Source organism: Cydia splendana, chromosome 1 (assembly GCF_910591565.1).
Source record: "Cydia splendana chromosome 1, ilCydSple1.2, whole genome shotgun sequence".
NCBI lineage: Eukaryota > Metazoa > Arthropoda > Insecta > Lepidoptera > Tortricidae > Cydia > Cydia splendana.
The window spans coordinates 27,838,355-27,859,656 of NC_085960.1; the positions used below are offsets into that span (position 1 = coordinate 27,838,355).

At 37.4% G+C, this 21,302-nt stretch overlaps 3 protein-coding genes across 3 annotated transcripts; 2 read left to right on the forward strand and 1 right to left on the reverse strand.

The window, feature by feature from the left end:
- Window positions 1-2,665: 2,665 nt before the first annotated feature.
- LOC134797925 (barrier-to-autointegration factor) lies at window positions 2,666-3,576 on the forward strand. Its single transcript, XM_063770270.1, has 2 exons — window positions 2,666-2,965; window positions 3,061-3,576. Exons 1-2 carry the CDS (start codon window positions 2,840-2,842, stop codon window positions 3,205-3,207), a joined length of 273 nt encoding a protein of 90 aa, XP_063626340.1. The 5' UTR covers window positions 2,666-2,839; the 3' UTR covers window positions 3,208-3,576.
- A 1,002-nt stretch (window positions 3,577-4,578) lies between these two features.
- Window positions 4,579-6,080, reverse strand: LOC134797609 (syntaxin-5). Its single transcript, XM_063769926.1, has 3 exons — window positions 5,512-6,080; window positions 5,146-5,354; window positions 4,579-5,055 (listed from the first exon to the last, which is right to left on the reverse strand). The coding sequence occupies exons 1-3, from the start codon at window positions 5,936-5,938 to the stop codon at window positions 4,588-4,590; spliced, it is 1,104 nt and encodes a 367-aa protein (XP_063625996.1). The 5' UTR covers window positions 5,939-6,080; the 3' UTR covers window positions 4,579-4,587.
- Window positions 6,081-6,332: 252 nt separating this feature from the next.
- On the forward strand, window positions 6,333-18,696 carry LOC134797370 (beta-1-syntrophin). Its single transcript, XM_063769594.1, has 7 exons — window positions 6,333-7,111; window positions 9,007-9,201; window positions 9,458-9,675; window positions 10,286-10,371; window positions 12,007-12,260; window positions 12,719-12,909; window positions 13,399-18,696. The coding sequence occupies exons 1-7, from the start codon at window positions 6,616-6,618 to the stop codon at window positions 13,501-13,503; spliced, it is 1,545 nt and encodes a 514-aa protein (XP_063625664.1). The 5' UTR covers window positions 6,333-6,615; the 3' UTR covers window positions 13,504-18,696.
- Window positions 18,697-21,302: the final 2,606 nt, after the last annotated feature.

Here is a 21,302-nt window from a genome sequence, read left to right on the forward strand (position 1 = left end):
CACCACAGATAAAGTAATAAGTAGTGTTGCCAGGGCTCTGGAGTCATAAGTTACGTTTCGTTTCCCTAAAAGTCACGTTTTTGCTGCTCAAGTCACATTTTTATATTATTGTATTGTATGGGTAGGTAAATCGATTTTGTTAGAAGAAATTCAGAAAATAATATATTTCACAAAAAATCTACTAACCTTATATGATTTTTCCTCAAAAGGAAAAAAACGGAACCCTTATAGGATCACTCGTATGTCTGTTTGTCTGTCTGTCCGTCCGTCTGTCACAGCCTATTTTCACGGAAGCTACTGGACCAATTAAGTTGAAATTTGGTACACATATGTAAATTAGTGACCCAAAGACGGACATGTATAGCTGGTCAAGCAAATCTTGACAGTAAAAAAAGGCGCGAAATTTTCTATGGGAAGAGATCCCTTCGCGCCTACATTTTTCAAATTTGCCGCCTTTTTCTACTGACAAGATCTGCTTGACCAAGTATAAGTCATGTAACGTAAACAAATCAATTTTAAGCATGGGGGCTACTTTTGGGGGGTCAATGAGAAAGTTAAAAAATTAAGATTTTCAATACCCCAAGCAAATTAGAAAAATCTGCGGAAATAATTCGTGTAGTTTTGAAAATTGGTACAGGTATACCTTGTGGTGTCCAGATAAACATACTAAAAGTCCTCGAGGATAGGGGGTGTGCTGAGGGTGGAGGGAGGGTTAAAGGTACCTTTTTTCATATTTTTGCTCATATCTCGAATATATGTACAAATAGCATTATAATTACTTCGGACAAAAGTTTTATCATACAATTTCCTACAAATTTGGTTATGTTTATTTTTACTCTACGATCAATACTTTATATTAGAGATAAAAAATAGACGATTTAAGAAAACGTTATTTTTTCGTAATTGTTCAGCATAAATAAAAATTTTAGTTTGGAGTAAGCAAGCTAAGTGACCTGCTGATAAAATATAAAAATAAACCCGGCCAAGAACATGTCGGGCTATGCTCAGTGTAGGGTTCCGTAGTTACCCGTCTGTCAAAATAGACTATTCGCAAAAACTCAAAAACAGCTATAATACCAATTAGGTTCGCTATATTTTTTCTTGAAAGTCTTTACTAAGCTATGTTTTTATGATTTTTTTTCATATTTTTTGGACCCATGGTTCAAAAGTTAAGCCCCCTCCACACTCGTGCGCGAATCGCGGCGCGAAGCCACGAACGCGAGTGTGGCGTCGATTTTCGCAGACAGCGAAATCGACTCCACATTCGCGTTCGCGGCTTCGCCCGCGATTCACGTGTATAGTCTGGAGGGGGCTTTAGGGGAACTAAAGGGAAAAACACAACTTTTTTTCTTTCAAATCGATTATTTCCGAAAATATTAAGTTGATCAAAAAATGGTTCTTGAAGACCAGTATTCGTTTTAAAAGACCTATCTAACGACATCCCAAACTATAGGGTGGAAGCGAAAAAAAATTCATCCCCACTTTAATGTAGGGCAGCCACCATAAAAAAATATTTTTTTCTAATATTGCAAATAGTCTATTTTGACGGACGGGTAACTACGGAACCTACACTGAGCATTGCCCGACATGCTCTTGGCCGGTTTTTTTTTATATTATATCAGCAGGTCGCTTAGCTTGCTTATCCTAAACTTTTTTTTTTTATGATGAACAATTACTAAAATACGACGTTTTCTTAAACCGTCTATTTTTTTATCTCTTATTTAACTTTAACAGCCTGTAGCTCCTAAAGTATTGATCGCAGAGTAAAAATGAACATAACCAAATTTGTAGAAAATTTTGTGATAAAACTTTTGTCCGAAGTAATTATAATGCTATTCGTACAGATATTCGAGATATGAGGGTAAAAGAAATAAATCATTTACTAAAAAAAATAACTACTACTATCAAACTAAATGACACCGTCATGTCAAGTTAAACAAGTCTCATCTTGCCACGACTATTATAATAAACATGATGGTGAATGTCGTCAAGGTGTCAGTGCAAGTGTCAACTTGGGTGCGTTCACCGCGTTCCTATAGATGGTCAAGCAAATCTTGTCAGTAGAAAAAGGCGCGAAATTCAAATTTTCTATGGGAAGATATCCTTTCGCGCCTACATTTTTCAAATTTGCCGCCTTTTTCTACTGACAAGATCTGCTTGACCCAGTATAAATAATACAAATTGCAAAACTAAACTTGTCCACAATTCGATTAGCTTAAAAAGTCACAAAAATTGCCTCAAGATTGTAAGTCACGCACATGTCACACGAGAAGGCGAAAAGTCACGAAAATGTGACTTTTGTGACCATCTCGCAACACCGGTAATAAGAATACAAAACAGATAATAAATACATGCCATTGACATTATGGTTTTATATTGTGTTAAAGTACCTTTACTTGGCAAACAATTTTAAAACTTGGCATGGATTGTATAGTCAATAAGGTCCCTAATGGACGAATCTAGAGTTGGGCTGTCTATGGTTAAAGGCGATGTTTTCAATTTGACAGGTGGTGTAACGTACCGTATGCGTACCGTGCTTTGCTACAAATTTGTAATATTCCGATAACATAGGCGCCACTGTCTTCGTGCAGGTCAGAAAAATATACGCTACGATATTAGTTCTGCGATATCACACTGGTATTTAAATATTACAGAACATAACCTTGACTATTGATTTGATTGGTAGTGTTGACTAGTGACGCAAATTTAGCGCGCCGTGCTTTGCTATCCACAACTGTGGTGTAGTGTCCACAAGTGGTTGCTAAAACTGTGATATTGTTCTACGTGTGTAAACAGTTCAAAGTACTGGTTAGACTCGAGTGTACACTCAACAAGTACAATGTCTAGTACATCACAAAAGCATCGTAACTTCGTGGCTGAGCCCATGGGGGAGAAGCCAGTTACAGATCTAGCCGGCGTGGGGGAAGTCTTAGGGCGGAGGCTCGAAACAGCAGGTTTTGACAAGGTAAGGGTAAAAAAAGAACATAAATACATGTCATCATATTATGTAAATAAAATTACCATCCTGCAATGTAATCAATCATATTGTTTATATTTCAGGCCTATGTTGTACTTGGCCAGTTTTTGGTTCTGAAGAAGGATAAAGAGCTGTTTCAAGAGTGGATGAAAGAGACCTGCAGCGCTAACTCGAAGCAATCCGCAGATTGTTACCAGTGCTTACAAGAGTGGTGTGATGAATTTTTGTAAATTGACCTTGACTTGATGTCGGACTAATATTTTCTGACCTGTAAATAATTGGAAAGTAAGCAGTTATGACTAATCTATGCATTTTTGTATGTGTTTGTTAATATGTAATTTTTAATGGAAGTGAACTAAATGTTACAGAATCTAACTAGATAAGAACCAGTCTTAATTAGTTAGTTTACCATATATTAATTATGATTCATTAACTAGAACATGATAAGATAATCTTTTTTTTATATTCATTTAACAAATATAATAATTATAGTAATATTGGTAACATTCAATGACTTCGTGAATATTGACATCTCTTTTAAGAATATATGTACTATTAATATTTTTTTATTAAAATAAAAACATATGTTTGCATTTTGACTTATTTTTTTGTGATGACATAATTTAATTATACAGTCAAATCTCAATAATCCGGTACACCCAATAATCCAACAGTGAAAATAGGGTTGCAAGTGATTATTCTATGTCTAAGTTTACTATTTACAATTGCATTATCAATTGATTATCATTATCATTAGCCTTTTTTTATAAATGGGTAAAAAGATGAAATAATGGTAAATTGTTTTGTATATTTTTTAGTAGTGTACTAATACAAAATATTTAAAACTTCAAAATATAATTATATAGATTTCATCATAATATCAGTGTTAGTGCCAGATTAGCAAGATTCTGTAAGAACTACACAAGAGGCAGTGTGAGTAGGCAACAGAGTTGTTATTGCAGGGTAAGATATAGTAAGCTACATAGTCAATATTCGAGTCAATAATAAGTCATACTACCACTTAGGTGGTAAGATTTCAATTCAAGTTTTTACTCCCTGAACCTATTTAGTTCCAGAATAAGCTACCTTCTACAAGAAAACCACTTTACCAAGCACCTGGGTTAAGTGGTAAGGTACACATAAAAGCTTTCAGACTGAAGACAATTTTAGTAGCATCACAAGGATATTTAATTAAACATATTGACCATACTTAATATCCCCCTAGAAAAATATAGCATAATAAAAATACCTGTTTACTTTTCACTTCTATTTACATAATTAAATTTAATGATTATAATAAGAAATAAAATTATTGATTTATATAACAATGCAGTTTACATTTCGCTTTTACCTAAACAAAAATAGTAACCATATACAATTATACAGTATTGCCCATACATGCCCTGGGAGTTCTGATATGTTGTAACTGGGATGCATCACAGTCACATCAAATATTAAGTGCCACTTTAAATTGTTGTAATCAGCTTGGCAGAGAAATTACCTAATCTATTGTATGATATGCTTAACTGAAGTATTTATGACATCACCAAATTAGTCACAAAGAAAATTGTTACAAAAATTGAAGTGTAGACAACATAGGATGATAAAATTTAAGCCATAACAACAACAAAGAAAATAAAGAAGAATATGAGAACTCCAAATATTTTAAACATTAATGCTCTGTTGCCAGTAATATTTTGGAAATATTTCATTATTTCTCTGTGACCTGCTTCTACATTCATCTCGGCTTCTTGTATGTTGGCATCAATTCTCCCAATGGCCTCATCTTGCTCCTTTACCATGTGAGCTAGTTGCTGGAATATGCCACCCAGTTCCACTATTGTACTTTCGATATTATGCATAGTCTCTGCTCTTTGCTGCACATAGGTATCAGTGTCATCTCTTATTGCTAACTGCTGGGTCTGCATTTGGAGACCTGAAGTTTCTCCCAGGTCTATGCTGACCTCATCCTGTTGCTGTAGAAAAGAGGGGACTTCTTTGACAACAGGGCCCACCCTTGAGAACTGTTCTCTTCTATTGTTTTGGTGTTTTAAATTTTCTGACCTCACTTCAAGAACCTGAAATATAATTTTCAAAATAACATTAAGAAGTTGTAATGGCTACAAGAATGCAATGTTCAAATTGTAGTATTGAAAATTAGATGTTACCTGCTTAAATTGGTTGCTCATGGAAGCTAGTCGTGATTGCAGAGCTAGGACCACACTGGAAGAATGGTTGTGCATACTGCGGCGGCCGCGGGGCATTTCACCAAGCCGGGCTATCTGCTGATTAAGTGCGCTCAAGTCTCCCTTGATCATATATGTCAACTCCTGAATTTCTGTAGCACGATCATCAAACAAGGACTTTTTCTTGGCCACTGAAAATTGTATTATGATATGTTTCAACTTATAATAATAGATAACGATTGTAAGATGAATTTGAAAGAATCTGTATTCAAAAACTAGACAGGAGAAAACAGATCAGAGTTAGAGGGAATATGGTTTGTATCTTAATCTGATAAAAACTATACTTACACAAAGCTAATTTTTCAAGTTTAGCATATGTTCCTGTAATGTTTTTACTAATAACTTTAGCCATTGCCATGAATTGTGAATAGGTCTCTAGTACTGCAGCTTTGCGTTCATCACGAACGACGGGCCTGGCTAGGGTTCGGCCTTGGAGACTCCGCACGGTTGAGGCGAACTCGTTGGTCCTGTCTCTTGCAGCCATGACTGGTTCAAATATAGGCTCTTCGAGAAAGTCGAAAACAAAGTCTGGTTCTTCAAATCCACTTCCTTGTTTTGAAGCAATGAACGGAAAGGATCCCTGTTTCTCTGTCTGCAGATATTTAGATCCCTTCTTATCAAATTTACTGTAAGAATTTAATTCATTCTCCAGTAGTGGTGTCTCATCGGAGGTAGTCACTGACACTCCTCCTACATTACGACGCCGAGGAAGCATCGCATTCTATTTCCAAGTCCTTACAATCCTACAAATCGTTAATTTTTGCGGATTTAATAGAAAACTACCTAATTTGTAAATTAACCAGGAACTCACTATGTTGAAATCACAAAACATGACATTTCCACGACAGCACGGCACGTCAGTGTGACACTGTAACTGAAGGCAGTGTTGCCGCATTTACGTATGATCCACTAGTTATTTCGATATTTTCTAAACAAATTAAACCAAAAACCTCAAGTACCACTGTGATTTATTTGTTATTCTTTTATTCCCTACTAATACGATTGAAGAATAACTTATATTGTGTCTAAATAAATCTTCTAGAACATGTAGCACGACGCGTTTTATACATAGGTACCTCTCTAAACGTCACCTCATGAGCTTAGTCAATCACTAGCGCTACTGATTGATGCGGGCGAAAATAAAACCATTAATAAAACGAGTACGACAGAGTACGAGAACGTATTGGAGTATGCAGAATGACAAGTTTGTGTTGTATATTGATTGTGCAATGAAAATGTATTTCGAATTGTTTACAATATAGTAATATTCCGTTATGTATTCATTAATAGCAAAGAAAATGGGCCGAGGACTATGAACGTACGTGCTCATTTGTGCATTCACAGTGTTGCGTAGTTTGTTTCTTGCTCATCATAACATAGGTCATTGAAATAATGGTTGAGAACGGCGGTTCGAGCGGGGGCAGCGACAGCCCCAACGCGACTTGCGGGCGGTCGGGTCTGCTGGAGACGTTGGTGCGCGGGGTGTGGTACCGGGTGCACTGCTCCCTGGAGGACGACTACTTCAGCGTGTGCCTCGACGACGGGTACGATGCGACGACAACTCTCAATGGCACCCTCAACAATAACAATGTCGAAACACCCAATAGTGACTTCACGGAAGTGCCGGAAGCGATCGCGAATCAAAAACGACTAGTGCAAGTGGTTAAATCTGACAATAATGGGCTTGGAATATCAATTAAAGGTGGAATAGAAAACAATATGCCCATATTAATATCAAAAATATTCAAAGGCATGGCAGCAGACCTGACTGAACAGTTGTATGTTGGTGATGCTATCTTGTCGGTCAACGGAGAGGATCTTAAGGATGCTACACATGAAGAAGCTGTAAAGGCTCTGAAAAGAGCTGGCAAAATGGTTCAGTTGGAAGGTGAGGCATTGAGTACTGCGGTTAATTTACAAATAACCAGGGTAAAACAAATACAGAAATTGGGACCCTGTTGAGTTAAACCGAGGGAGTTTGTTGGAATTAAACAAATTTCCATTGACCTCTGCTGAGTTGGATATGCTATTAATATGACAGTGAATCAAGTTGAACAAAAAGGATGGACATAACCTTTATTCAATATTTAGAAACAAATGTAGCAATTTTAAATATTTTTCTGAAACTTTTTAAAAGTCTACCCTACCTTTGCCCTCAATCAGTGGTGGATTGGCAGTCTTTACCGCCCCAGGCCCTATAGCACCCCTTTCGCATCACCTATCATATTGACTACATTTTAAGTTATTTCTTGTTATCATCAGCAAATTTTGTGTCACAAATTGCTGCCCTAGGCCCGGGCCTACTGGGCCTTAGGGCAAATCCGCCACTGCCCTCAATGAGGCTTATTTTTATTTTGGGGTAGCACTTATTTTCATTCCCAAGAGCCCTGTTGTGATTAAGGAAAGCCATAAACTTCTTATTAATAGCAATTAGGATTAAATTAAAGGGAAGCTCTGATATGATTGTGATTCATTTGCAAAGTTACTCTACTACTACAACAAGTTTCTACATTAAGTGTCTAAAAAAGTTTGTACACACAGTGTTTTTAGTACTTTTTGATTGTGGTTTTTAGTATTTTAAATTTACCAAAATTCCTTTTTGGTCCACTAGTCTTAAAAGGATTGGTTGCTAGGTGATTGGAACATCAGAATCAGGTCTTACACCCAACAAAATACCTAAAAATTATAAAAAACTTGAAAAATGATATTATTTAATTTTGATGTTCTATTTATTTCCCTGTGTGTGTCTCTGTGCTGGCTATACTGGTCATTCATCTAGATTGGTCAATTAACTCTAATAAAAGTTATGGCAATTGGTGCTTCATGAGGTCACTGTAAATGCTTTCATTAATTACTAATTACAGTAGGTTGGGAGAACATATTTGAAGTAACAAGGAAAAAGGCATAAATTGAAATATTTTGCTATATATTTGTATTATTTTCTTATTGGATCAAAAAAAATAAATTAAAAAACATGCTTTTGCATATGATGTGATCAGTATTGAATACAATACTAATACTATCCTTGCTTGTGTCCAAACTGGGCAAATACCATTGACAAGGAGGTTGCGTAGTGATCCCTAGGCAAATAATGGGTCATCCTAAATATGTCTTAACCACTCCTAGAGATTTAAAATAGCCAATGAAAACCTGCAAATAGATAAAGTTTTTTCACCACACCAGCTTGGAAACGCTTACTTTGCATTTCAAAAACTGATAGCAAAGTTGCATTTTATTCACATATGAGGCAAAGTAATTAAATGCAAATTTTTAGTTGTTTTCTTATGTTTGCTGGTAGAATTGACTTTGAAATGATGATTTTGGATGATAAATATTTAATAACATTCATTTGGATTTTATTTGGTTTGATTTTGTTTGATATTTTACATTTAATATTTACTTCGGGTTGGTGTGGTGAAAAATTTTGTGTTTCACTCGGGGGCAAATTTTGTTTAACCCTCGTGCTTTGAAACCCTCGCAACGCTCAAGATTCCATTTTTCGAATTTTGTAATCTTTCACTTGCTCGGGTATCAATATTAGCACGAGCGGTTAAACAACAACTTTGCCCCCTTGTAAAACAAATAACTATTTCAATGAGGCTCCAAAAGAGGCCAACAAAGCGCAATAGAAATATGGAAATGGAACCCTAAACTATAAATCCTTGGTGCCGCCAATTGGTGCTTTGTGCAGCCAAGCAATTCCGTAACAATAATCATCACTCGTCAGTCCTGGGTGTTTAGTAAGATTTTCACCATTTATTCTTCATACTTATAACTTTCCAGTGAAGTACCTCCGCGAAGTGACGCCATACTTCCGGAAGGCGTCAATCATAAGCGAGGTGGGATGGGAGCTGCAGCGCGGCTATATGGCGGAGGCGCCGCCGTCGCCCCCCTCGCCACGCCGCCGCCGCGCCGACACCCGCTACGTGCCGCTGTTGATGGCCTGCGTGGCCAAGAATCTGCGCCATCACGACCCAGGTAACTATATATACCTACCTCTCGCGTCGAATAATGGCCCCATAGGAGGTGATAGCTCAGGTAATTTTGAACATCTTTAGTTATATGTCTTAGACGAATACTTAATTTCAACCAAAATTTACCCCAACGAAACATCGTGTATATTTTTTTGGATTTGATATTCAGTAAGTAATACCAAGTTAATGGGTAATCACAAACAATGTGCACGAAAATTATGGTGATGTCAGAGCAGAGTAATAAGTTTAGACCGTTTCAGAGGATCGCACGATCGAGGTGTACTCCCCGGACGGCGTGCACTCGCTGGCGCTGCGCGCGGGCGACGCGTCGGGCGCGGCGGGCTGGCACCGCGCGCTGCACGCGGCGGCGCGGCGCGCGGCGCGCGCAGCGCTGGCGCGCGCGCGGCCCGGGCTGCGCGCGCTGCTCGGCGACGTGCGCTACGCCGGCTGGCTGGCGCGCCGCCCCAACACAGACCATGTCAGTCTTATACTGTACCTATTAGTTCAGTGGTGGGCAAAGTACGGCCCGCGAATGGATTTCATCCGGCCCGCCGCCGGTCGTATGAAATAATTAGAATATGGGCTATATGGCATTGGCCCACTATTATCAAAAAACAAAATAAATTTTGGCTACAATTCTGGCCCTCCACTTAAATTTCCTAAACTTTCTGGCCCCCCATGAAGAAAGTTTGCCCACCACTGTATTAGTTCAACGGTTGTGGATGTCGTATATTGTACAGCAATTTTAATGCAACGCTGATGCGTAAACGGATATGTATATCCAATTCCAGCTGAAATGCTTACGGCGAGGGGTCAATATTTTACTTATCGCTTTTGAATTATATTAGCTCAGCGATAGAGGGTGATTAACAGGGTGCCTAGCCAAGGTGGTAATCATTTCCGCTACTATGTATAATGAAACGCTTTGTGTTCCTCTATCACTCTTCTATATTAGCGCGAACGTGATAATTGTATGTTGGCTCCGCACCCTATTCAGATTCAGAGTAGATTTTTGAAAGACGACGAAGAATGTATCAAGTTATTTTTTAGTGAAATAGTCTTTTAAAATTAAATTTTTACTTTTACAGATCAGTGCATCTGGGGGCTCCGACAGTTCCGATGAAGCCGAGGGATGGCAGCCCACGTTTGTAGCTATTACGGACCGAGAATTAAGGTATATTTTACAGTATTTTTCGGTGTCTTTGTATTTTTACCATTTTATTTCATGTCTGTTTCTTAGGAAACAGCTTTTTTATACCACAATTTTAACAGTTGACGTACGGGTCGTCTTTTTCCTTCATGGAAGTGCAAAGTGCTGCCTATTCACTCGTGAAACAAATGTACAATGACTATGTTACAATAATGTTTTCACGCCACTGTTCGGAAATGTGGCAATAGATGGTCTAAAACCAAGCTGGAAAGTAGGCAATAGCTGTAGCACTAGCACCTGAACCACCACTACTACAATGTTTCATTGTTATCATCATCTGTCATTGGTGACGGTTCGCTACAGCAATGAGTATCATTTAAAACATAAAAATCAATAAAAGGTCTTTTCTCAAAAATGGACGGCAAAGTCGACTTTGCCGTTTAAAAAATAGGTTGCGAAGCGCGTAGTTTATGGTCAGTCAAAAAAAAAGTTAAAAACATTGCAGTCTCGATTTTGGGACTGCAATGTTGCATACAAATTCCATTATTTGTCGAGTTCCAAACTTTTTAAAAGTTGAAATGGCCATATCAAATGAAGGCACAGGCCCATTAAACAGCCAAACAGATGATTAGTACCGCGACTATTTAGCTGTCTCAAATAGGTTGGCGTATTTTCGGCAGAAAATACACTTTTATTTTTTTATAAAAAAAATAAAAAGGCGGCAAAGCTAATTTTTTCAATTGTTTCTACTTTTTTCTGTGAAAATATATACGTAAGAAAGTTGCTTTTGTAAAATATTTCTATGATATTTATATTTCTTGCACCATTTTTGAGAAAAGCACTATATATGACTCGGCTGGAAGGCTACTTGCTGGCTTCGGATTCAATTAAACGGACTCCCAAGGTCGTCCGTTTAAAACGAATCCTCAGCCTGCAAGTAGCTACTTCCGAGCCTCGACAATAATGTACTATTTTTGGCGCAACTTTTTCCTTCAAAAATAAAATAAGGTTATTTATAGGACCAATTTGTTGTTTAAAAAAAAAAGAAATGTCAAAACCATTCAGTTCATTTTTTTTTAACAATTATCCATTCAGTTCACGCTTAAGGCGTTTTTTACTTTTGTAGCTGTTTGTGGTTTTTTTTAGCAAAAACGCTTCTAAGTTTAGAGTCGGTTTGAAGCAAATTACAGAAAAACGCCTCTTAAAAGTGATAAAAAAAGTAAAAAAGGCGGGATTTGAAAATACTTACTGAATTGGATAGTGTAAATTGTGTTTGACTAAAAAATACAACAAACGCGTATATCTACGCTCGCTATAAAAATGAGTTCTTCTAGTGAAGAAAATGATATTCTTACACTGACGCCTACCGAAATTCAAGAGACAGCACAGGCAGTGGCTAGTAATTTGCTACCTGAGAAATCGCGGGCTAGTACTTATAGTTATGCAAATGTTTTCTTATTTCCTCGCAGTAGTCGTGAAAAGCACTATGTAATGCCTCGGCCGGAAACGCTAAAGATGGACTCGTATTATTTCAGGGCCTCCACTAACGTGTCGGCCCTCAAACGACTCGTCCATCTTTTAGCGGTTTTCCATCCTCTCCTACAATGTACTATATATGTAGCATTTAAGTAATGAGGTATTTTGTTTATCCGTGTGCAGGTTGTACGAGGCGGCGCCCTGGTCGGCGGAGGCGTGGTGCGCGGCGGGCGAGGTGCTGGGGCTGGCGGCGACGCGGCTGGCGTGGTGGCGGCGCGGGCCGCACGCGGCGGCGCTGGGCGTGCGCGCCGGCACGCCGGGCGGGCTGGCCGTGCGCGCGCTGCGCGCCGACACGCCGCACGACCTGGCCGCCGTCGCCGGCGCGCTCGTCGACGGCGCGCACCAAGCCGTGCGCGCGCAGCCGGAGTTCACCTTCCGTAAGACCTTAACTGTCGACTAAGGGCCAGTTGCACCAAACTGTTCGTATCGTTAAAGAGTTCGCTATTTTTTTATGTATGGAAAGTTTCATAGTAAAGTGCCGGGGGGCGCCGGCTGACGTTGATCAGTCTGTCAAATGTGGTTGGTGCAAATGGCCCTAAGGATCGTATAAAACATCGGACCGTCGACTTGCTGTGACTTTATTTTGACACACGTCGCCTTAGTAACTTGTTAAATTTACACTTTTTACAGTTTCGATCTACTAAATACCCGCAACTTCGTCTGATAGAAACTATCCTATGTTTTTTATCGGGATGCAAACTATCTTCATATTGAATTTCATTTAAATCGGTTCAGCGCTTTAATATCATCGCAAAGAAACAGAGACACAGAGTTACATTCGCATAAATTTATAATATCAGTTGTGATTAGTGAGAATGTGTATAATGTAATGCAGGTTGCCGGTTCCGGGGCATGTGCGCGCGGCTGTCGCTGGGCGCGGGCGGCGTGTGCGTGTGGGAGGCGGCGGGCTCGCTGGGCCGCGGCGGCGCGCGCGCGCTCTACCGCCGCCCGCTGCACCAGCTCAAGGCCTCCGCCGACGACGACCGCGCCGCGCTGTGGCTGCACTTCACGGACGACGACACCGTGGTCAGTACCGTCTCTAGCCCTCCGCCGACGACGACAGCCCAGATACAATGTAGTCCAAGTTGTTTGACCTTGAACGCATGCTGCCACTGCCGCGTTACGAGACGTAAGCACGCAATAGTCATGGTTCTCTCAAAATAATGGTAGAACGTAAACAGCTAGTCACCTTATATACCGGCTGAAAATGTATGGTCCATACTTTAGTGTCAGTTATTGCGGCTGAATGAATAAAAACGCCATTTTCTTTATATACTAATGTAAAAGTAGGTACTTACACTTCCTAATACTTGCTAATTTCTTAAAGCGAGATATCTATTCGGACGCTTATGACTAGTTCTTTCTCTCTTCAGGTGATTCATAAAAATGTCTGTGGTCTGAGGCAAAGCAATTTCGCCACATTTGATATTCGTATGCACAAAACGATATTCGCAAATGAAAAAACTAGCGAGATTATGGAATTGAATTAATTGCTCATATGAAATGTGTCCTCAGGAACTGGATATGGAGGGCAGCCCGAAGCCGGCCGTGTTCATCCTGCACAACCTGCTGTCGGCGCGCGTGCACGCGCTGCCCGAGGACTCGGCGCAGCCGCTATAACCGCACCACTAAACATCTGTGAGTCACTCCCACTATTACCGACCCTACTCCACCGGCGCGGCGGCAATTCTGTACTACGCACGAATTACGCAGGATTTTCATTCAGCTCGTCAAATGTTGTATATTACGATCGCGGAAAAATGCCGGGATATCTTCAAATAGAATCTCGAATAAATATGTAATACTCCTTATTTATTTCTAGTTTGTTATGTTTATGTGAGACTATAAAAATCTTGTTAAATTTAAATACGATTTTGGTGTGCATAGTGATTATGATTAACATTGATGTTGGCCGCAGACTATGGCCGCTTTAGTGCAATTTTATTATGGCAATTATGAATGTATAAATTTACGAAATAAGAAGCACAACTAGTGCTCAGTTAAGGATACTCCCGATAGTTACTACTCCCGCCGGCACGTAACTTATTTCAATGATATAGGGTCAGCGGTAATTGAAGGGTTTTTTGGAAGTGGTAACTATTAGGAACAAACACTCGGTTTGATGTTATAGCGTAGTAAAACTGGTAAATGCTATTGTGCCATGGCTTTATGTTGTTTGTTTTATAATTATGTTATAATTATTACATGCTCTTGCTCCCCTTGTTTATAATGAAATGGCATACATGTATGTGTTGCAAAAATGTCTTTTTTTTACAAAATGGAGGAGCGGAGGCAAATACGTAATATTTTCCAACCATAAAGGCAAGGTACGCAATATTAATTTTGATTATCGTCCCATAAGAGCTGTAATGCATTTATACTCAATGTGAAACTCGAAATTATCATATTATTGAAATAAATTGTAGCCACTTAACACATTCAATACCACTAAGTGCTACGGGTTACGCTCGTAGCGCGTAGCCACGGTTTCGTCGTATGTAGCGCGTAGTCGCTACGAACAGTGTACCCGACAGTCGGGTTCTTGGTGTTGAATGTGTTAAACACCTTTCTGGTGTAAATAGAATTTTACTTGTCTAAGTAGAACGAAACATGTCGGACCTTATGCAAAATAATCGAAACCTAGTTATTCTGCCTATCCAAGCTTTCTTATTAAGTGATTTTTATCTAAGTACTTTTATATACAATATCTACGCTGTAAATAGCTTTTATACATTCTACATTTTTACATTTCCCTATTTAAGGTAATTGGTTTGCTTTAATATTTGTAGTGTATAATCTTAAGATAAGATTTAAGACGTCATACAGAACGATTTTGGTATCTCTGACCAAACTCTGAGGGGTGAATATGTAGGTCATACTGAACAACTTTTACTATGGGACCAACCCCAAGATCGCTAAAAAAATCAGTTGTTCTATAGAAAACATTGCCTCTGATTCACCGATTTTTTTTCGAGGTTGGCTCCATGGTAAAAGTCGTTCACCTACATATCGGGGTGGATATGTAGGTGAACAACAGGGTTTGGTCAGAGATAACATAATAACCCTGTATAAGCTAGGGTAATTTTAATTATGGTTAAGATTAATGTGTAGTGACGTAGTGAAGTCATTTGAATAACGACAGGCAATATTTAAGGTGATAAAAGAAGGTTAGAAATATTTATTTTATTACCACATTATTGTCATATTTTGTAAGCGTAAAATATGTAACTGAACAATGTATCGGATTCTTTTTACACTCGTAACTAAGAGTTCCGGCGTTGCCGGTGTTAATTGGATCGTACTCATCTCTTTCAACGCCTTTATTCTAGTTATAAGTATTTATACTCTAACTATTTGACATTAAAAATAATGTAATAATTATGTTATATTAATATTTACTTTTATTTTTCGAAATATTGTTTCGTAAATTGTGAATCTCGCAGCTGTTTGGTTAAGGCTTTAATTTTAAACAATCGAAGAGGCGTAATTGTATTGTTATTTGTTATTATTCATAAATTTCTATTTTACATAGGTAATTATTATAAATCAATAGATTCGATGTAGTGTATAGGCTGGATTGTTATTAGCTTATTAGTATGTGTTTACGTTATCTACAGTATCAATAACAACACTTATACAGTACCGTTGGTATGGATACGTTACTTATAGAAATCCGTACTTCTGAGTAATTACGTACAGATAAATTATAGTACAGAATGACAATTAGGGATGTGTGCCTTTGTATTAAATGAATTTGTCTATGCAATGTTAAAGCATTATAAGCTTACCGCGAACCACGTTCGACGTGTAGCCTCTCTGTCGCACTTGTAAATTCGTACGTCAGTGTGACAGGCAGGCAACACGTCGAACTTGGCTCACGATAGGCCCTCAGAGTCCCGCCGACAACAAAGCAATGCTCAAATTATTGTCCACGGCTACTCTCAGTAAAAAATCTAATAATAATGTGTCAAGTGCCAGGGCCAGTCGCAGTATTATGATCAGGTGTATTCATTGACTAAACTAAACTATTTTTAAGATTAATAAAAAATAAGTTTGATAAAACGGTTATAGCTGTATTGATTTTAAGGTGAATATGAATACCTTGAGATCTGAATGAACCAACAAACTACGTGGTTGGCAAGCTTTTTATTTTTAGTTATTTTATTTTCAATAGTAAAGCAAAGAAAGAATCACCACTGTGTGTCAATTATTGATGCGACAAGTGGCGATGCCAGTTTTTCCATGAATATGGTCGTAAGGGGACTTAAAGCAAGAGTAGAATCCTTGAAAGTTATTAACAAGTGCTCACCATAAAATAGCTAGTCATCAATGTAACGTTACATCACAAATGCCACTATGACTAGTCTCATACTGCCTGGTTTATTGGCATGAAAATCAAAATCATTGCCCTTTTTCTATCGAACGACAAGATAAAGTCAGCAAAGCTATTAGCTTAGCACGTCTGCATACATGTTTGTATGCAGGGGTGCTAAGCTAATAGCTTTGATGACTGTACATAGAAAAGTGATATAGTTTCAATTTGGACGTCCAAGTACCAATCCACAAAAAATATGGCTACGCTTTCTATTCCGGATATTTCCATGTAACTGCTGACTGAAATGTACTCTTAAATTTAAACGCATTGAATTTGTTAATTTGGTGGATGCTGTAGAACGACTTCTTATTATATTTTAGTTCACTCAGCTTTCGCATCATTTTCACGTGTGTTGTTGAAATTGTATTGTTGGTGTTTTGATTTTTTATTAATGTACTCATGTGATGTTTGACAGCTATTTTTAATCGATTATTTACTTTAATATAGTAACCTTGTATCTACATGTATTTGGTTTAAGAAATTAGACATTCAAGCATTTATGTACAGTTACGGACTGTTTAGTTTACGTACTCAATGTGTTCTCCAAATTTTGTGGGCATACCGGTAATATGCTTTGGTTAGTAATAAGTTTATGCTCATACTTAACTAAGTTACCATTCAAGAATTCCATTTATAAATGTTGTAGTGAAGTTCTAAAACGATTCGGGACTATGATGTCATATAATGGCCCTATTTAAAGAACAGTACCTACATAATTACTTATACTTACAATAAATTAATCAGGTCAGGTCTTCACTGTAAGTAATTTGAATCTTAGAAAGTACTATCATACTTCTAATCTCAGACATATAACCTATTATAATAAAAGAAGTGAAACAAGATTATGTGTCATCAATTTCGCAGGTGCACTACGAATTATTGGCGACACATACGCCAACGACACAGAAAAAAATAAAATAAATTGGAATAACTACAAAGAGTAGGTAATTTCACTCGAATGACGTCACATTTTTTTATTAGCCTACTTTGGTGTCTCACTGCCTTTCAGTGATCACCTGTCAGTTAACATCGCAACACAGTAAAGCGTAGGTACTTAATTATATGATAGTTTAGCTGTCTGAGATATCTTGTATCAAGTTACAAGTATATAATCGATATTGAAAATGAGTCTACAAATTTTAAGACCGACTGAAAGTAAACATTTAGGTTACCATAATACCACTAGTGACTGTGTGAAATGTTGCCATATCAATGTTTAAGTTAAGACTAAGACGTAATCTTCTTGTAATCTACGTAGAATTTCTACTGATGACATTCCTTCGTAAGTTGACGATTAGTTTTTTAAATTATTGTATAAAATAATACATCATCAATATCATATAATTAGATTCAATCATTCATAGCAATCAAGGTAGATGAGTGGTATGTACCACTATGGCAGTGATATATTCATATCGGTGGTCCAGCAAGGCTAATGAGGAGTATATAAGTACGAAGAGGCATATGTAATGCAATACCTAAAGACTCGAGGCCCGACATGGATATATAGGGATCCAAACTACCGGTACCGCAACCTAAGAAGAGGCCACGACACGACATTACGTCGGATACAGACATTAAACTGACAGTGCCATTGTAAATTATAATTCATTCAATCCTTTTTCACGTATGAATCTCAATTCATCGTTAGTGCCATTCGCCTCTTCTTAAACTGCGAGACCTAAAGGGGCCCACAGATTAGCAGTTCGCCGGACGATATCAGCCTGTCAGTTGTTCGGAGCTGTCAAATTTTGCGTTTAACTGATAGGCTGATATTGTCCGGCGAACTGGTAATCAGTGGGTGCCTTTAAAGCTTATGAGAGAGTGAAAACTGTGGTGAATGTATTTTTCTGGTTACGTAGCGTCATTTAGACTGATCTGATGTAGAGACTGTGTGATCATATCTGAAGAATATGCAGGAAAGAAATAAGCTAAGTATTAGCAAGCGCTTTGATCGCTTATGTATGGTTTGCTATAAAAATATACTTGTACGAATCACTTTTTCGATCAAAGGCGTGGTTTTGTGATCGGCATGGAAATGTAATTTTTTTATTTATGTTACTATTCTACTTCAGATCATTCCTTAGAAATTAATAGATAATTTATATTAATAATTGTGATCACTGCTAGAGTCTGGCCAGCGAATCGCGATAGTGCAAAATCACACAAATGAAAATGTTTTAGCAACAGGACATACATAATGGTGATTGGTGATATGTACTGGATGGGGGGACCCTAAAATAAACCTTCAAAAGCCCAAGGTCATTGACGTCGGTTTTCTTTTTAATTGTGCAATTTTCAAATTCGTCAGCCAGACTAAAGTTTATAAACTGAGAACGTTTTAGATGAAATTGTTTAAAGTGTGACCTTTGTAGCCCATTATTATAATTTGTAGTCAAAACTGTCATTACGATGCATTAATACAACGAAGAAAATGACTTCTAGTTTCATTTAACCAACCTGAAATCTCTTTAGAAATTAAGCCCACAATAGCATAGCAGCCCATTCCAAATCCCGTGAAGATGGAAGCTCGATGCACCCGAAACCTGTAGCGTTTACTAACTACATACATTCAACAAGTACGTGAGTTAAGCATTTAAAAATAATTTCAATGACAGCATGAATTATTTTTTTTTATTATTTTAATTTAAAAAAATATTTAAGCGCAATAAAGTGATTCCTAATGGGCAAAGACAAAAAGAGTGTTTTTGGGAAGAAGTTCGCAAAAAGTGCGTCCACATTTAGCAAATGTGCCTCTAGGGCGGAAGCTTGTTTGCTTCAGATTGCGCGCGTAATTAGCACAACTCATGCAAGAATTGCATAAAATGCGCTATCTACAGCAAATTCACGGCAAATTCGCTAGATCTGGAAAGCACGTTAAGGTACGTTACAGTGAGCACGTTTACCTGGTAGAGTTTGTGGATGGCTGTAGTTTATAAAGCGTGTTAACGTACTATTAAAATTTGTGTCATATCGTCACGCTAGTAAAATCACGTCCTGTCTCTGTGACAAGTCGAATAGGCCCTCCCCGGCCGGAGGGACTATTCGACTAGCGAGAACATGACAGAAGTTGGAACCTAACTGTTTTATACCTCAATCCTTCAACCTAATTTATTTCTTTGTACCTCTTAATTAATTATTTTATTGTAAGTTTGGTCTCTCTCTTCGCAATTTTGAAGTCTAGTTATGTTTTGTATTAGATTTTGTCTATTTTAATTTTGTTTTGTGGGTGCCCTGAAAATTGGTGTCACGGCTTATCTACCTATGGCACGGCAAATATGCTGAGTGGTCTCCTATTTGGTGCTCTGTTGTTTTTTTATGTGTACCTAATACGAGTAATACGAGTTCGTTACCCTAAATAAACATTTTCAATTCCAATTATTGTTTTCAAATGAAAGATTGACCAAAAAGTACCTACTTATATTCAAGGAATTTAGTTGAAATATCGTGACGTACACTTTGCATTTAATTCTCGTTCACCCACCCATTCGTTCACTACCTTTTTTGCAAATACTCTACATTTTCAACTTATTGTAGTTGTGTGCGTGATCAACGATCATTCACCACAACTCTCCTGCCAACACCTTATAGTAAGTAGTGTAAGTACCTACCTACACGTTTCAACGATAGATTATTTATTTACATATGCAGTTGCAAAAGCCTGGAAAATAACATTATTTACGTTACGTAAGTATCTACAGGATTTATTATTTACACACTATAAAATGCTGCTGAGTGCTGCTATAATTTATTCATAATATGTTAAATATTAATATAGTTTTTGAACTGTGCCCCGCCTTTATGTCTATTAGAGAGGCATAATTTGAGCGACTAAACCATTTACAATTTTAAGCAGGTACTTACTTATAGATTTCTACATTTGCTCGTACTACATGTAAAACGCATTATTGTTTTATTTGCCAATGTATTATTGTTTTTTTTTAACAGAGCTATTTTTTAAGGCCAAATTTCCATAATAGGCAAATAAGCATAAAAGGCAAAACGCCAAATAGGCAAATACATTGTATTTTTCAACCGACGAAAAAAACGGAGGAGGTTCTCAAGTCGACGCGTATATATATATATATATATATTATATTATGTATGACCACGCATAACTTTTTACAGAGATGTTCGATTTTGATAATTATTTTTTTATTGGAAAGGGTATATAATAAGTACCCCGAAGTTGGTCCCATATAAATTTGGAAAAAAAAAATCCAAGCTTAAGGGTAGGAAAATAGGGGATGATTGATTTTTTCACTCACCGATTGTAACGTATGACCACGCATAACTTTTTACTGAGTAGTCGTAATAATAATAAAAATTTGGAAAAAATCCTACCCTAAGGGTGGGAAAATAGGGGTAATTTATTTATATTACAGAACAAAATAATAGTTAAAGTAGGATTATTAATATAGGTAACAGTTAATAGCTAAAGCAAGGTAGGTAGCTATTTTAAAAGTAATCAAAAATTAAGCATGTAATAATTTGTATAAATTATAGCCACAGAAAATTATAAAATAAAAACTTTTTAACAAAAAAAATAACCGCCGAAAAAAAACTAAAAGGAAATAAAAAAACCGGCACTAACACGAAACGAATCGACCAACAAAAAAACAATAGCGCACTGAAAAGAAAAAAATAATTATTTTGTCTGCAATAACGCAAGTATATATTGTATTTATATATTTACAATCTGTTATTTTTGGAGTCGGTGCCAGCCTCAAACAAACTTGAGCACCTTAGTGAAGCACCTGCACCGACTCCAAAAATAATAGATTGTAAATATATAAATACGCAGATTTGTGTGATTGATTTCAGAAGTATGTATATACATAGTTCATAGGTATTCACTTGCGTTATTGAAGACAAAATAATTATTTTTTTCTTTTCAGTGCGCTATTGTTTTTTTGTTGGTCGATTCGTTTCGTCTTAGTGCCGGTTTTTTTATTTCCTTTTTAATTTAAGAAGGATAAAAATTAAAAATATTTTTTTAGATAAGTTGTATTTTCATAACTTTTTGATTTCGAGCAGGGACGGC

Excerpts from the sequence above, each read along its gene's own strand:
- LOC134797609 (XM_063769926.1), bottom strand. The coding sequence starts at position 5,938 with ATGCTTCCTCGGCGTCGTAATGTAGGAGGAGTGTCAGTGACTACCTCC. Across the intron at positions 5,355-5,511 it reads ACTTGAAAAATTAGCTTTGT|TGGCCAAGAAAAAGTCCTTG; the intron begins GTAAGTATAGTT and ends TACAATTTTCAG. Across the intron at positions 5,056-5,145 it reads TGAGCAACCAATTTAAGCAG|GTTCTTGAAGTGAGGTCAGA; the intron begins GTAACATCTAAT and ends ATTATATTTCAG.
- LOC134797370 (XM_063769594.1), top strand. The coding sequence starts at position 6,616 with ATGGTTGAGAACGGCGGTTCGAGCGGGGGCAGCGACAGCCCCAACGCG. Across the intron at positions 9,202-9,457 it reads TCTGCGCCATCACGACCCAG|AGGATCGCACGATCGAGGTG; the intron begins GTAACTATATAT and ends AGACCGTTTCAG. Across the intron at positions 9,676-10,285 it reads GCCGCCCCAACACAGACCAT|ATCAGTGCATCTGGGGGCTC; the intron begins GTCAGTCTTATA and ends TTACTTTTACAG.
- LOC134797925 (XM_063770270.1), top strand. The coding sequence starts at position 2,840 with ATGTCTAGTACATCACAAAAGCATCGTAACTTCGTGGCTGAGCCCATG. Across the intron at positions 2,966-3,060 it reads AAACAGCAGGTTTTGACAAG|GCCTATGTTGTACTTGGCCA; the intron begins GTAAGGGTAAAA and ends TTTATATTTCAG.